At 38.7% G+C, this 18424-nt stretch overlaps 1 protein-coding gene across 1 annotated transcript in view; it reads left to right on the forward strand.

Annotated features, from left to right (window-relative positions):
• Positions 1–15111: 15111 nt before the first annotated feature.
• LOC124795642 (serine palmitoyltransferase 1-like) overlaps positions 15112–18424 on the forward strand; it is a 58259-nt gene continuing 54946 nt past the window's right edge. The window contains exon 1 of the mRNA XM_047259715.1: positions 15112–15169. Within this exon, the coding sequence (XP_047115671.1) occupies positions 15112–15169 (58 nt within the window). The remainder of the gene's footprint in view (positions 15170–18424) is intronic.

The raw sequence follows: 18424 nt of genomic DNA on the forward strand, positions 1-18424 counted from the left end.
ATTTGCAAAGTGTAGTTTTGGTTCGCATATGGGCAGTTCGAGCAATATGTAGTGTAAGTTGATTAACCTTTTGTCCACCCCTATTCAGGAGTCTGGGAATTACGACATTGGCCTCTCAATATATATTTTTTGTTTAATGCTGTTAACAATATGAGCTTATTCCCAAGAATTAGCAGCTTTCAGTCAATTAATACTATGAAAAAATTCAATCTGCATTTGAATCATGCCTCCTTGACCCTTGTGCATCAAGTTGATCAGGATTCTCTGGCATCCATTTTCAATAGGCTATCACAAGAATTAAAATTTTTTTAGCAGTAATCCTCATGGCTCCTGCTTCTATGCTGATGGAGAGTTTCTGGAAAAAAAATTTAAGCAAATTCCTCTGTTATATTGTTGATTACACTGATATATACTTGGCAGCTTGTCCTCTGAATAGGATTCATGTAAATTTTATTTTATTTATTATTACCTTTTCTGATTTAACTTCATGTAGTCACTGATTCCAAGACCATAGAGACTGGCTTTTCAATTTGGTCTTAGGTTTTTTATCAGAAAAATGGGTCACTGTGGGCCAGCCATTCCAATGCTTCAGTAGTGAGGTCATGGATGTCTTGTAATGTACCCCTGAAGGACACAGGACAATGTAAGGAGCTATCTCGAACAGAATGAACTCCTTCATGTCAACCAGCATCCTGCATAGATTCCAGAGAAAGGGGTGGGGGTGGGGTTGGGGTTGGGGGGGGGGGGGTTGGGGAAGGGATCATGTGAAACCCAACTCATATTTTTCTCACGTGACATCCTCCTGAAAGCCATGGGTCAATGCAGTCAGATAACTGCAGTGGTTCTTGACTCCAAGAAGGCATTTGGCCCAGTATCACACATATGCGCACAATCAAAAAACAATCACATGTGGTATCACGTGAGATTCGTGATTGGACTCAGGATTTCTTGGAGGAGAATAAACAGGACATTACCATGGATGGAGAGTCATTGACAGATGTAAGAGTAGCTTCAGGTGTGCCCTGAGAAATTTTGGCTGGCCGCTGTGGCCAAGCGGTTCCAGGTGCTTCAGTCTGGAATCACGTGACCGCTACGGTAGCAGGTTCGAATCCTGCCTTGGGCATGGATGTGTGTGAGGTCCTTAGGTTTAACTAGTTGTAAGTTCTAGGGGACTGATTATGATGAGGTCCCATACTCCAAGGAGCGTAGGGGATGATGCGGGAGACCCACACCGCTGACCAGGCAAGGTCCTAGCGGAGGTGGTTTGCCATTGCCTTCCTCCGACCATAATGGGGATGAATGATGATGATGATGTAGATGACACAACACCTAGTCATTTCGAGGCAAGGAAAATCCCTGACCCCGCCAGGAATTGAACCTGGGACCCCGTGCGTGGGAAGTGAGAACACTACCGCAAGACCATGGGACTGATGACCTCAGATGTTAAGTCCCATAGTTCTCAGAGCCATTTGAACCATTTGAGAAATTATGCTGGGACTTTTGGTGTTCACATTGTATATTAATGACCTGCAGACAAGATGAATACTAACATCAGACATTTTGCAAATGATGTTGCTACATATAATGAAGTACTGTCTCAAGATTGCTGTAAGATCATTCAGTCGGTTCTTGATAAGATTTCAAAGTGGTGTAAGAATTGACAGTTTGGCTTAAATGTTCATAAATGTAAAATTTTGTAGTTCACAAAATTTAGTACACAATGACAGCAAGACCAGTCATTCGCATTTCAAATCAGTCAACTCATACGAATACCAGGGTATAACAACTTATAGGGATATAAAATGAAGTGATCATGCAGGCTCAGCCACAGGTAAAGCAGGTAACAGACTGTGGTTCATTGGTACAATATGACAGAAATGCAATCAGTATACAAAAACGATCTCACATAAAACATTTGTGTGTCCAATCCTAGAATATTGCTCAAGTGTGTGGGATCTGTAAGAAATTGGACTAACAGTGGATATTGAATATATACAGAGGTGGGCAGCACAAATGGTCACAGGTTACACAAATGGTCACAGGTTAGCTCAATGCATGGGACTATGTCATGGAGATGGTAAAAGAACTGAACTGGCAGACTCTTGATGCTTAATCTACGAATATGCTACAATCCCCTACGCATTGCTCCCATATGAACTGTGAAGACAAGATTTGATCACTTACAGCATACACAGAGGCATTTTAGCATCCTTTCTTCCTACGTTCTATATGTGAATGGGACGGGAAAATTCCCTAATAACTCGTAGCATGGGATTTTGAGTCAAGGTGCAGGTGAAAGGTAACAATGTGGTTGAGAGTTGGCATCAATGAATGGGAAAGCAAAACACCTGGTTGCAGTGACACACCTGAGCCTGTTAAAAAAAAAAAAATAGCCTCTAATATTATGTTACAATTGCCATGCTGTTTATGATTTTTGTTGCAAGCTTCCTGTCACTTGTCAAGACCAATGACTAGTACTGAATATTCCTATTTATCCCAATGGGAAGTACCTTCCACCATGCATATGTAGATACAGATGTATCAGTAGGCTTACAAATAAGTTACACTGTCTTTGCAAAAACACAGCCACATCCTCTTCGTTTACATAACTAGATTGTTTTAAAAATTCAAAACAAAATTTGACTTGTATAACCCAACCACTGGCAGCTACTACATATTTAAAAATTCATGTATGGTGTATGAGAAGTTGATGAGAAGTTATCAAGTAGAAATTATTTCAGTTTGTTTCTAAAACATTCGGGTCAATGGAAGCGTCCAACTCCACCCACCTACATTGACCCTTGATGTAAGGGTGTTGTTGTGTGTGATGTCATTACAGCACAGGGTTTATGAATTTGTTGTGTTTTTAGAAGTCATCTTGCTATGTTTGATGGTGTCCTCTAGTGGTGTGTGTGTGTGTGTGTGTGTGTGTGTGTGTGCGTGTGTGTGTGTGTGTGTGTGTGTGTGTGTGTGTGCGTGCGTACGCAGAGTGTAATGTGTTGTACTGGGATCATTTGAGTCTTGGTGTTGGATATGTGAAGTTGTTGGCAGTGTTTGTAGTTCCACACGTAAAGTTTGGAAGTTTTTTCAGTGAGTAATCAATTGAATTTTTTTTGTTTACGTGTTTGGTGTTCCCATTACATTTTATTGGTTTGCTGTTTCCGGTGTGGTAAGCCTGTAGCTTCTGTTGTTAGGTATGGATATCACAATGAAATACACAAACCAAAAATGTTTTGCATCACCCCGGTTCCCAAAATCCCTGAAGATAGACGTTGACTGTGAATTTTTTATCACAGACACAGTCCCTTTGACTGTTCAGAGATGTCACTAAACCTGCCCAAAGATGTAAACAACCATGCATGAGCAGCACCTTTTAGATGGAGGGAGTCTGAAAATTGATCAGTTCCAGTCATTCCACCAGGGAAAAGGTACACAGCTCGTGTTGTCTGTAGTTCAACCATGCCTAGATGGTCAATACCGAGGTTCGATCACTTCCGCATTGTTGCTTTGTGCCAGGAAGGGCTCTAAACAAGGGAAGTGTCCAGGCGTCTCGGAGTGAGCCAAAGCAATGTTATACAGATATGGAGGAGATACAGAGAGACAGGAACTGGCGGTGACATGCCTCGCTCAGACCGCCCACGGGCTACTACTGCAGTGGATGGCCGCTACCTACGGATTATGGCTCAGAGGAACCCTGACAGCAATGCCACTATGTTGAATAATGCTTTTCGTGCAGCCACAAGACGTCATGTTATGACTCAAACTCTGAGCAATAGGCCGCATGATGCACAACTTCACTCCAGACGTCTATGGCGATGTCCATCTTTGTGCAGCGTGGTACAGATGAGCCCAACAACATACTGAATGGACCGCTCAGGGTTGGCATCACATTCTCTTCACTGATGAGTGTCGCATACGCCTTCAACCAGACAATCGTTGGAGACGTGTTTGGAGGCAACCCGGTCAGACTGAATGCCTTAGATACACTGTCCAGCGAGTGCAGCAAGGTGGCGGTTCCCTGCTGTTTCGGGGTGGCATTATGTGGGGCCGATATACGTCGCTGGTGGTCATGAATGGCGCCGTAAAGGCTGTACAATATGTGAAAGCCATCCTCCAACTGATAATGCAAGCATATGCATTCGTCTTCGTGGATGACAATTCACGCTCCTATCGTGGACATCTTGTGAATGACTTTCTTCAGGACAACAATGTTGCTCAACTAGGATGGCCAGTATGTTATACAGACATGAAACCTATTGAACATGCTTGGGATAGATTGAAAATGGCTGTTTATGGGTGATGTGACCCACCAACCACTCTGAGGGATCTATGCCGAATCGCCCTTGAGGAGTGGGAAAATGCGGACCAACAGTACCTTAATAAACTTGTGGATATATGCCACAATGAATACAGGCATGCATCCATGCAAGAGGACGTGCTACTGGATATCAGAGGTACCGGTGTGTACAGCAATCTGGCCCACCACCTCTAAAGGTCTTGCTATATGGTGGTACAACATGCAATGTGTGGTTTTCATGAGCAATGAAAAGGGAGGAAACGATGTTTATGTTGATCTCTATTCCAGTTTCCAGCACAGGTTCCAGAACTCTCAGAACCGAGGTGATGCAAAACTTTTTTTGATGTGTGTAGTTTCCTGAGGACCCTGGGATGTATGTAACTGTACATTACAGGACAGTTTATTTATGATTCTCTTGTAATGTATACACACTTACTGGATATTGTTGGTATCCAATAATAACAAAAAATTGCCAGCATATACCAGAAGGCCTCACCTTTTACATAAGGTATCGTATATCTCTTCAACAAATCAGAGTTTTGTTTGCTACACTTTGAGCCAAACCAGTGAATGTGGAATGTACGAAACATGTATGGAATGTAATACCTACTTAATTTAACGTACCAAATAAGCCAACACAACTGTAGCCTAAGGGAAAATCACACAAATGTGATGATAAATCGTCAAAAGCAATAAAACTGTTTCCCAACATAGGAAAAACCAGTTCCACAATTATTGCTAAATCTGAGCCCCAAATGACAAGAACCTTCAACAGATTCGCTTCTGAGGCAAAGGCAATTACATTTACAAAAACATTCGTGTATTGAAATGCTGAGTGAAGTGCAAGAATGGGTGAATCATTAGACTCCACAAAAAATTTTTGATTGTTAAGGAAAGTGTTTGTGGTAACAACAGACAACAAGAGAAATATATGTTCCTATGCATATGTGTGTTTATTTTCTCTTGTTTTCAGTGGAATAAGCTACGCAAATATAGATATATTCAAAACTATATAGACACTCTTGAGTTCTAGCTTATGTCATTGAATAAGTCAACCTCAACATGAAGTTGATCAGAGTTCTGATGTCTCAGGCCAGGGATGAGTACATGTGGTGTTTTGTGTGTGTGTGTGTGGGGGGGGCACCTACTTTGCAGCGCCAGAATTTGTTGGTGGTAAGTAATTGTGTTTTTGGGTCTGTTCTTCTCGAGTTGATGTTTTGTGTATTTTGTATTTATGATGTAATGGACGTGTTTTAATTTATGTAGGGATGTTTGGTTTTTGGACTTTTGAGGTGTTGTGATTTTGTTTTTATTTTTTGTAGTTGTAGGTGTTGGTTTTTTGCATCAATAGTTGTAGTTGATCTATATAGATCAAGGGAAATGACCGATTCTAATTTTTGCAGTTTTAGGTGAAGGTGCTGGTATTTTGGTAGTGTCAGCCGTGGTTGACCTAAATGGGTCAAGTGAAATATCAGATTCCTTTAGATTTTGTTGGTGTAGCAGAATGTTGTAATTTTTTTTCTTTTTGTCATTTAGTGTGTTGTGGGATCATGGTGTGGTTCTTTTTTTTCTATTATGTTTAGCTTGTCCCCACCCTGACACCCCCCAGTTTCCCGCAGTTGTCCCATTAGTTTGACTGTATATTTGGAGGGAGATGTTATTGTCTTATTTATATGTATTTCCATGTTTGTTCCGTGGGTATGTAGTGACGTCATAGGTGACATATTGGAGACGCTTAGAATAGCCATTTCCACCATATTGCTGACATCATAGGTCAAATCAATTGGGTGGAATCAGACACTTCTGTAATCCCAAACATTCATTATTGAAGAAATACTGAGTATTTCGTGGTAGCATGTGCTTGGCACATATGGAAGTTATGAAGGAACATATAATTGGAGAGCAGCTACCAAAACTGCTTCAGTATCCGATGGGTATTTCAGTGGCAGAAGAATTATGTGTTAACAAAGTTGCAAAATGCAAATTGTAAAGCAGGAGCACAGAAGGAACAGATTAAGGAATCCAATTTCAAAGCACAAGTTCACTGAAAAGTAGAGATGTCTGCAAGTATTTACATTTGTAGGACCCTGCTGAATCAAGTCAAAAGTCATGCCAACTGAACCTGGTGATACCGGATGTTGGATTTGTCTTGTATCATAATGATGATTTGGTGTATGATGTCATAGATGTGCAGACTGAATGAGAATGGAACACTGACAATATTTCTTTTGTGTCTGTATTAATTTTTGGAATGTAGGCTCTGGCAAAGTACAAATGAAAGAAATGCAATGTGCTACTCAAAAAAGTTCAATGGTGCTGGAGTCTTCCATTTGTTAAGGCCATATATTTGCTAAACTCTTTAGGAGGGAAACACCAAGACATTAGTCTGACAGAAACTATAATTAGGCATTCAACTACAACCAATGTGCTGAACCAATCATGTCTTGCTTATCCTGCTTGGATTTAGATAATACCTATTAAAATCATATCTGTTGTTGTTCCTGACAGAAAGTAACTACAATGTGTATTAAATCAGCTGGCTTATCCGGCTCTCCACTAAAACACTTCATAACAACACGATGGCATGGCTGCCTATGCAGTATGGTAAATCAAAAAATGGGCAACAGTCAGAGGCTACCTTCCTCACTGTACTATCCATTCATTGTTTTTTTTTTTTACATCTCATCAAAAAGGAGAACCTTCTGGAATGTGTGATAAGTTAACATAGGCCTATACATTAACGAAACAGAAGCAACTTTTATTAACTTATGCTATAATAGACCATCATTACACACACGTATCTTCATATTTAAAGGAATATATTGATATTCTCCAAAGAAAGTACCACCTAAGTCTTATCTTTAAACCTGTTCACCTCTATAGCTCCTGCTATAACCTGGTCCTCCCTACTGTTTACTCATTGCATTGTTGCAGCAGTCATGAAATTCTATCACGGATTCGGCATAGCTAAGTGACCATGTCCTGTACGAACTCCTATCACGGTATGTGGGTCAACATCACCTTATTGAGGAATAATACTGTACGAAAATCTCTTCCTACGAACAGTTAATTGTTTTTACATGTTGGAGTCTGGCGCATGCTCCTTGCAATGACCGCAAATCATCCAAACTAAGGGTAAACGAATCGGAGTTTTTGGCAGATTCGTGCCACACGACAGGACCGTTGTCAAACTGATAATATGCACATCGGCAACTTCTGAATGCAAGAAATATGGATCAATAAGTTTTTGTTCAGCAATTAAGAAAAAATACTTTCATAACATCCTGTGGTGCAGTATCAGTTCAGTAATGCTCCAATAATAGGTGAAAATGCTTTCCGAGAAACAGAAACAGCATACAGAGAAACGGAAATCTGAGTATTACACAGGCAGGGCAATGACTAATAGCAGACAGTAATGAATAAAAAATGTAGAATGTAACTGTTTAACGATTTTCTGCAACAATTTATCGTCAGATCCTACGAACAGCCGAAACAGATTCGCATAAGCAATCATTGACAACCGCAAAGTTCGCACTACGTCGCTCTCAATGGGAGATTCCTCGCACGCAGCATCCTGGGTAATGTAGTAAAACAATATGGCGTTACTATCATGTAGTACCATTAAGACAGACAATTTTTATTGATTTATGTATTTGTTATGTAGCTGAGGAAAGTGAGTAATGGAAAGGAGAAACATTCAACTACTTTGATGCATGTACTTGTGATCTTTTCTTTAACTGTAAATGATGGAAATTTTGTAGTGGATTAAACGTCATTTGATGAATGTAAATAAGCCAAATACGTATTTGATCTTATTTTCGTAGTTTGCAGATAGCTCTAGTTATTTTTTCTGTGCGTTACCAGAAAGCCCTGGATACATAGTTTTCCCTCAAAACAGATTAATAATTTCTTGTTTCAACTTCACGAAAATGACTGTTCTCACTTTGGTAGATGTAATTCTTCAACACAACTGTATAGTAAATATGTACTATTTAGTATCACTAAATTATGCAGTACCAGTAAGAAGTAATTGGATTCAGCCCTACTACATAATACATTATTTCATTTTATTCGTTACAGTCATTTGCATACGCACATACTGTACGCCTTAAATCATGCACGAGAAGTCGCGGGGCTGGATAACCTAGCAAGTAAGTATGGAGACGTATAAATTTGACTTACAGTGTAACGTGTAACTCGAAATTGATTCCTGTACATTAAAAGTTAAGATAACGGAACAACTAATTTTTAGAATGCAAGTACAAAACTTCACGGTGATTTTTGGAGCACATACGTCCCTACTTTAGATACCACAGTTTAAAAAATCCGCACTTAATGTCGATGCCGTAGAATCCACGTCTGCATTTACAACTGCAGCCACTTTTTTTATTTTTTTATTTTTTATATTAAAGTTACATTTTCAACAATCTGCTGTGACTTTGCCTTTTAACTGTTTGCCCCTGTGCTTTCTTTTATATTTAATAAATGATTGTTACATGCATTTCCTACCTGTGATTTAGAGCCCTTCCATTCAGTCCAATAGTGCTGCTGCATAGTTCTGTGACTGGTTCTCCTGTCTCTCGCTTCACTACATTCCATGTTGCCTTAAGTCTGTTGTTGGTCGTACTGATTTGGGACATTGGGTGCAGCTTCTTTGATTTTTTAATAACTTTTCTTTGTAATTTTGTGTAGTGTGCAATACCGCAGAATCCCTACTTTTTCTTTCTGAAAGATACATTCTATTTCATTTCCTTTCACAAGATATTTCAATACCTTCATTGATCCATGTTTTTTTATCTATCTGTTTAGTGTCCTTTCTGACTAGCTTACGCAAAAGCTGTTTTCAAGTAATGATATGAATTTATCATGGAATAGATTAAATTTTGTGTTAGTGTTTGGTTCATTATAAATTACATCCCATGTCATCTACTTTAAACTATTCTTAAAAACATTTGTCCTAGAGTCACTAGTTATTCTAACTGATTTCCGCTGAGGTATCCATATCGAAAGGTGCTATGTTGTTCATCCTTACTAACTGTGCTTCATGATCAGAGAGAGACTGTTTGTTACTGGGTAAACAATTAATTTCTTTCGTTGAGCTTCATCAAAGAAAACATTATCAATTAGAGTCCAATTGTCTTTATCCACCCACTGGTCTCACTGATGTGTAGTAAACTTTTTTTATGGGATGTATTCATTTTCATCAAGCTGTCACATTTCATTCACACCACAATCCTAGCAGTCAGTTCCTGCCTCCAGCCTTGTGAAAACTCACCCATTTTTCTCTCTTGTAATAATGCTAATCTCAGTGAATTGTTATTTTCTGATTGTTAGAAGATGGAGATTGCATTTTTCCACAATAATTAACACCTATTATATCACGAAATACAAATTCTGTAGCTAAATGAGATTGCATCTGGTCTGATTCAGAACATTATTTTGGTATATGCACCAAACATATCTGAAGTGGGTGAGAAATTCTGCTTGAAGTACCACAGTGGTTTCTGCTAACTGTGCCTCTTGAAATGGTTGTATCAATTGTGTACCCAACAAAGTAAAAATCTATGTCTTATTACCTTATTGTTTGGTATATGTGGAGTTTTTCCCTGATGATGATGATACAAACTTTGGGACCAGTGTAGCAGGGGATACAACCCGTCGGCTTTGGACAATGACGTCACAAGTCGCCAATCGAGAAGCGATTCTTCTTAGTGTTGGAGCCCCCTTCAGTGGCTGATAAGTGTTTTTTGGCTTTTTTAAAAAAAAATCTCACGAGGTAGAATAAACAGATCCACTTTATTAAGCAATCAGTAAAAAAACGAAACTGAAACATAACAGCAAAAGCGAAAATGGTAAACTGCTCTCTGGCGACTTGTGACGTCATTGTCCAAAGCCGACGGCTTGTATCCCCTGCTACACTAGACCTCAAACTTTCAGGAATATTGGAGGATGACAAATACAGCAATCTAAAATAAAGACAATCGAGTTATAAGTTAAAAGGCTGAATATTTTGTATCATATGCAAGCAGTCGAATACATTGGCCAGTGTATAATTGTTTGAGGTAATAAATTGATTTTTAATGGATGTAGGTGCTAACTCTGCTTAGGTAGATATATTTGCGTAGTTTATTTATGTGATGCTATTGAAATGATGTGTGTGTACAGCTTGATAATAAATGTTGATGCATGCTGGCCAGTTTCAGAATAGTAAGCATCTCAGTAGCTTAAATAGGTCATTACTGCTTCTCATGTTACAAGAGAACCAGAGATGTAACAAGAAAGTAAATATATGTTTCTACAGTCATCCTCATGCTATAAGGATTAAACTGAGTAATTATCTATAGGTAGGAGATAGTATAGAAGAAATCATTTTAGCTAAAATTTAAAATTTATTGTGTAACTCATCAGATTTCTTCCATGTTAACCAGCATCATGTGAAACGTGGCTCGCGCTTTTCTTATGTTACATTCTGTAAGCCGTGGATCAAGACAATAGGGAGGATCTGGTATTTCAGACTCCAAAAACTATGTGACTCAGTACCAAACCAACGTTTATTGACAAAAGTATGGCGATTTAAAGTATCAAACAATATTTATGATCGGATTGAGGATTTCTTGGTAGGAAGGATGCAGAACGTTATCTGGGATGGAGGGTCATAGATGAGTAGCAGTAGCTTTTCATTTTTTGTGTTAATGATCTGGCAGTCTGTATTTATAGTAACTTAGAGTTTTCGCAGATAATTCAGTTATTTACAATGAAATTCTATTTGAGATAAGCTGCAAAAATATCAAGTCAAATCTTGATCAAATTTTATTTGAATGCAACATCTTGTAACGGATATGAAATGGAATCGTCACATAGGCTCACTTGTGGGTAAAGCTGGCAGCAGACCACGTTTCATTGGCAGGACACTGGGAAAATGTAGCCAGTATATAAAGTGCTTGTAAAACTCTTGTATGGTCCATCTTAGAGTACTGCTCAAGTGTGTGTGACCCATACCAACAGGACAGACAGAAACTACGAGACATATCCAAAGAAGGGCAGCACAAATGGTCATAGGTTTCTTTGAATCACAGGACAGTGTCATGGAATTGCTGAAAACCTGAGTAGGCGGACATTTGAACCTAAAACACCAGTTATCCTGTGGATGCTGACTTACAAAGTTTCAAAAACAAATATTTAATGAAGAATCTAGAAATGTTCTTCATTCGTGATGTATCACTCACTTTGTTAGAAATTAAAAAGACAGTCAGTATTAAAGTTGCACTTGGGGGCATTTAAGCATTCACTTTTCCCACACTCTATAGTCAGTTGGAACGAGAAGAAACACTAATGTAATACAGTTAAGTACCCTCTGCCATGCACTTTCAGAGTGTGTGTATATAGATGTAGACTTTTTGTGGTTTCATATTGAATTCCTTTCTGTGTTGCTGGTAGCTTAAGTGATGGGTAGCTAAGGGTTTTTTTCCCCTTAGTGTTGTAACTGTGAATGTTACCGTTTACTTCAAATTCCAGTGGGTTATTTATGACATATTGTTAGCAGATACATATATAATGTAGAGATATAGTTAGAATGCCTAACTTCTTGGGAGACGCCAATGGGATTACTATGGGAGAATTCCACAAATTATTCTCACTTCATTTTTGTGCAATGAGTACTGTCTTCCTAAGCAGTGAGTTACCAGGAAATCGTGGTGTAAGACATTAATGAATGGATAAAATTTGAAGCTTTGTATCCTATTCACATGGTTCATATACTACATTGATTGTTACTTTTTTTGTTATATAGAAATGAATTTAAAAAAAGAAGAGATGAGCACATTTACAGACAACCACTTATTATTTCTTTGAAAAACTTTACTAACAATCTCTTCTGTTACTGTCTGACAAGATTAATTATAGCATTTGTGTCTTCTGTGAAAAGTACCAACTCTGTTTGATGTGTATTAAGTGAAAAGTTGTTCACATACGTAAACAAAAGGCGTGTGACAAAAACTGAACTCTTAGTTACACTTTTCAGTAGTTTCCCCAATAACTGAAATTTTCTCCCTTTCCAGAATTTATACGGCACCATTTTTTGTAAAATGTGATTTAAAGCAGTTGTTTTTAAAAGTATTAATTCCACAAAACTTTAAACTTTGTTTTAAGGAATGCCAAGATCTACAAAAATTCCTTAGATAGATCACAAAAACTACCCACTGGTGATATTTTGTCATTTGACACTTTGCTGCTGAAACAATCAAAAACTGTACAAAAGGATGTAATATTCGAGGGGAATATCACCAAATCAACTAAAAATAGCGTAGTGCCTTGTAATGCAGATGTATCTTTTTAAGTTTATGTAGGCCTTTAAAATGCAAGTGGGACTTCTGATTTTCATCAGGATGTATCCATCCTACCTGATACTAGTTTACATTAACCATAACAATTCAAAACCAGTTTATAATCATCAAAACCCTTACAATAATGTCCTTTGATGTCAGAAGGGCTCACAGTCTTCTTACAAAATGAACACCACAGCTCTGCAACAGTATGTCTTTTTTTCTGTCATCTGTGGCCAGAGATATTGAATTATCACAGCTAAAGAGTTTCCTGTACTACAGCTGAGGTACACAGCTGTCTCAACAGGATGCCGGTACATGAATTCAACTCCATGCTGTTATATGACTCTAGAAGGCAGGCAGACATTTAAGTCCTAGTGAAACACCAGTTTATCAACTAAAGAATTAGAAGAGACATCATATACAAACAAGCTGTTGGAAACTGGTTTGGGCCAAGTACGCACAAAGGAGACATTCAACACATACCATATTTCTAACAAGGGAACCTCCCCATCGAACCCCCCTCAGAATTAGTTGTAAGTTGGTACAGTGTATAGGCCTTGAAAAACTGAACACAGATCAATCGAGAAAACAGGAAGAAGTTGTGTGGAACTATGAAAAAATAAACATAATATACAAACTGAGTAGTCCATGTGTAAGATAGGTACCATCAGGTTGCTGTAAACACATGAGCGCCGTGGTCCCGTGGTTAGCGTGTGCAGCTGCGGAACGATGGGTCTTTGGTTCAAGTCTTCCCTCGGGAGAAAATTTTAATTTTTTATTTTCAGACAATTATCAAAGTTCAGGCACTCACATATAATCAACTTCGCTCTCCAAAATTCCAGGACATGTTCAGATTTGCTTGGACATATGCAGGATTTGACAGTCTACACACGGAAAAATTTGAAAACGTTAAAAACATATGTTTTGACAAAGCACAGGCAAAACTGTGCGACTGTGAAACTGTTGCATTCATTTGTTGCAGTTTATGTGACAAACTCTTATGTTTTCACACTTTTTTGGGAGTGATTATCACATCCACAAGAAAACCTAAATTGGTCAAGGTAGAAGAATCTTTTTACCCATTCACCAAGTGTACAAGTTAGGTGGGTCGACAACATATTCCTTTCATGTGACGCACATGCCGTCACCAGTGTCGTATAGAATATATCAGACGTGTTTTCCTGTGGAAGAATCGGTTGACCTATGACCTTGCAATCAAATGTTTTCGGTTTCCATTGGACAGGCACGTCCTTTCGGCTACTAATTGCACGGTTTTGCAGTGCGGTCGCAAAACGCAGACACTAAACTTATTACACTGAACAGAGACGTCAATGAACGAACGGACAGATCATAACTTTGCAAAAATAAGAAAAGTAAACTTTTGATTCTAGGGAAGATTTGAACCAAGGACATCTTGTTCCGCAGTTGTTCACGCTAACCACGGGACCATGGCGCCCCTGAACTCAGTCGCTCCTAGATGTTGCCTATCTTGCACATGGACTACTCAGTTTGTATATTTTGCTTAGTTTTTTCATAGTTCCACACAACTTCTTCCTGTTTTCTCGATTGATCTGTGTTCAGTTTTTCAAGGCCTATCCACTGTGCCAACTTATAACTAAATCTGAGGGGGGTGCGATGGGGAGGTTCCCTTGTAAGAATGTTCCAGTGGATGAGAGAAATGGGGCCAGTGGTGCCACAGTACAATGAGTCAGACACGAAATTGCACTACCTCTCAACTGGGAGACCCTGTGTTAACCAGCATGGATGAAGAGCCTTAAGTTAGCACTTGATCAGTTGTACATGAAATGGACTTTGTTCATAGTGACATTCTTCACCACATTGCAGTATTATCTTTAGAGAAAGTTTTTCACTGGGCTCTGGCCCTCTTTCATAGTATGATAAAGCTTCTGTTTCCTCATTCATGATATTCTAATTCCATTAGTTATTCAGATTGGTTACTTTGTAGAATTCTTGCTAAATGTGTGCTTTGTTAATGGCTGTAAGTGTCTGCATCTCTGTACCTCTATTTATTTTGTTAGATATTTGCTTTTTCATTGGATCATTATCCAAAATTTTAGAAAACATTCTTGCCTGGAGGACAGTGATCAGTATAAAATTTTAAAAGTTGATAAGAACTGTCCCCATTGTGTTTTCAGATTTTTTATTTTTGACAATGAGTTTTGGCTCTTTCCTTGGACTATTTTCTAGCTTACACTGCTGTAATACAGTAATAATACAGATTCAATGTGGGGGGGATGAAAATATAGCAAACAACATCTAAAATATAAGCTACGAAGTATGAGGTTATACCCACTATGGCTGTTGGTGGCGGCAGATAAGCGTGAACCATAGGGTACAGTTTTCACTGCTGAATAAGGCAGCTTTGAATGACATTATATACTGTAAGCTCCACCCATCTCCACCTACAGCATTATGTCATTGATGACCAATCATGTATGAGATATACCTGAAGGAGGCTTCAAGTCTAGGATGGGGTATGGGCTGATAAATATTGATTCTAATGAATTAGGAGAAAAACAATTATGTGGTAATTACGTTGTTTATACATATATCTGCAAAATTGGACTAAAGTAATTGTAGCGTGATGTGCTACTGCCAAGTAACGTGGCTCAATAAAACTTGGACCATACACAGAAAGGATTGCTGCAGTGTAGTGCAGAAGGTAACAGAAATATCAATGAGATTTAGAGAAATGATGCTTCTATTCAAATACAATAATTGCACTGAAACCACTAGAATTTGTGTGGTCCCCTGTACATTACAAATGGTGGGTCATGATTCTTAATTGGTTGCATGATGACCATGATCTGTTGTGTGCTCTGAATCTGACCCCAAGATTGGGAAGGAATTCTTGTGCTAGGGCATTCCATTCTTCCACCAGCACGGTAGACAACTACTGGATGGTCATTGGTGCCTATGGATGTGCTGCAACACGTCTCCCACATATGCTCAATGGGACTTAAGTTGGGGCAACAGTTAAGGTCAATCCATTTGCCAAATATCCTTGTATTCCAAGAGCTTCTCCACCTGCACTGTTGATGTGGTCGCACATTGTAATCCATAAAAATAAATATCCTCTCCACACCATAACTAATGGACCATTAAAACAATCATTATGGACTACCCTCTTCTGGCGAGGGGTGGGTACACATAATACACCCAGCAACATTGTCAAACATTTTTATGGATGACAACAAGAGGATATTCACTGAATGGAGTGGCCTGCCCATTCCCCGACTTGAATCCCATTGAGCACATGTGGGATGCATTGGGGATATGTATTGCACCATGTCCACATGCACCATTGAGCATCCAGCTTTAAACCGTCAGCTCCACTGATGGACGAATGGAACACCCTACCAAAATAACTCCTTACCAACCTTATGGTCAGAATGGTATCACCTTGCAGAGTATCCACTGTTGTCTGTGTTCATCACACACCCTATTAAGAACCTTGTCCCACCTTGTGTACTGTTCAGGGAACCATCATGAATCACAGTTACTTCAGTCTCATTATTGTTTTTGAATAAAAGTGTCATTTCTGATTGTCTCACTGTGTATTTCTTTTAGTTACCTTCTGTACTATACTGTAGCAGTTCTTTTTATCTGTGTTCCAAGAATCTTCAAGATATGTTTCTGGGCAATGACACATCACGTGGAATTTGCTTTCTTTGCTAAGTTTTGTACATCATTGTATTTACCAGTGTCACTCAAAGGGTTAAGAACTGAACCTAGCACAATGTCAGTCTGGACACCTGTGATCTGAATTGGGGTTCTGTAGAGGCCATTGAACAATACTCAATAATTTGTTGAATAAAGAGTTTCCACAGGTGACCTCTTTTGTACTGAACTATACTTCTTTGGGATTCTTCCAATAAATCTGAATCTGGCATCTACATTTTCCACAGCTGGGTTTCTGTGGTCATTATGCATTAAATTTCTCCAGACGATGCTCATAATTGAAATTTCTGACTAGTTCCTGTCTAAAGACAGATGAATTTAAATTCTGTGTGTACTCGTGTGTGTTGTACATCTGCTTTTATCATTAATGTACCAGTTATTAATTTCCAAAGCTTATACTCGTATGTACTCACCGCACTACTCCTGTGTACTCACCACACAGTTATCATGCAGACACAAAAATCTTGTCTTTCAGAAATTTGCAATAATTTTGTGCAAACAAGAAAAATATTTATTTTGTTAGGAGTTTCTTGTTGCAATATCCCCCCATTTTACTTGAACAGATGTATCAGTATTCAGAAATTTTTGCATTAAGAACAATAATAAGTGTGTTTTAATAACAACATTTTGAGCATAATTTCTTACACAAATATTGCACAGTAATGTTTTGATAAATCTTTGTGGAGAAAAAAAATCACTATACTAAATGTATTAAGATTATTAAGCAGGCTCCAATATGAACATTTTGTAAACATCTATTTAAAAGAATACGGACAATAGCCTTGAAGGTCTTTAGACAGGAACTAGACAGAAATTTCAATTATGAGCATTGTCTGTAGAATTTCATGCCATTTACAGATTTAATACCAGAAGAAAAAAAATGATGTGCCCTATCGTCCACTGACTCAATTTATGCCCAAGGTACAAGTGCAGTACAAAATTAAAAACTGTTTAATAACCCACTGAAGGAAATTGTGTGTGTGTGTGTGTGTGTGTGTGTGTGTGTGTGTGTGTGTGTGTGTGTGTGACAGATCAATGATGATATGTGTACCATGTATGAATTTATTCATTTGCTAGCAAACCTGGCAATGCTTCATAATTGTTAAATATGTATGGAAATTGCATATACAACCTATATTCCTTGTCCCTCCCCTCTTTCTTTCTGTTCAAAATGGCTCTGAGCACTATGGGACTCAACTGCTGAGGTCATTAGTCCCCTAGAACTTAGAACTAGTTAAACCTAACTAACCTAAGGACATCACAAACATCCATGCCCGAGGCAGGATTCGAACCTGCGACCGTAGCGGTCTTGCGGTTCCAGACTGCAGCGCCTTTAACCGCACGGCCACTTCGGCCGGCTTTCTTTCTGTCTTGATGTTCAGTAGCTCTGTACATGTCCTCCGTCCCCCATTTCTCAGCGCGTAACCTCTCTTTCTCTCTCTCTGTCCATCTCCTCCTCACCTCTCTCACTTCTGTCTGAATGTTCAGTAGAATATTGTGTAAAAATTTGAAGTAAATTTGTCAAGATCTTTTTGAGATTTATGGTAACAACATTTCCCCTTTATATATTACATATGTATGTTGTAAATTACAAAGATATATAGCCTATGTCTGTACAAAAGTTCATTAGAGTATTCTGTAAAAACTGTAGTAAATTGGTCAAGAACTTTTCGAGATTTATAGTAACAGTATTTCCCCTTTATATATTACATATGTATTATCTAAAAACAAAGATGATTTGACTTACCAAATGAAAGTGCTGGCAGGTCGACAGACACACAAACAACCACAAACATACACACAAAATTCAAGCTTTCGCAACAAACTGTTGCCTCATCAGGAAAGAGGGAAGGAGAGGGAAAGACGAAAGGAAGTGGGTTTTAAGGGAGAGTGTATACCCGTCCTTTTTCCCCCCTAAGGTAAGTCTTTCCGCTCCCGGGATTGGAATGACTCCTTACCCTCTCCCTTAAAACCCACTTCCTTTCGTCTTTCCCTCTCCTCCCTCTTTCCTGATGAGGCAACAGTTTGTTGCGAAAGCTTGAATTTTGTGTGTATGTTTGTGGTTGTTTGTGTGTCTGTCGACCTGCCAGCACTTTCATTT

This window comes from Schistocerca piceifrons, chromosome 4 (genome assembly GCF_021461385.2).
Source record: "Schistocerca piceifrons isolate TAMUIC-IGC-003096 chromosome 4, iqSchPice1.1, whole genome shotgun sequence".
NCBI classification, from domain to species: Eukaryota; Metazoa; Arthropoda; class Insecta; order Orthoptera; family Acrididae; genus Schistocerca; species Schistocerca piceifrons.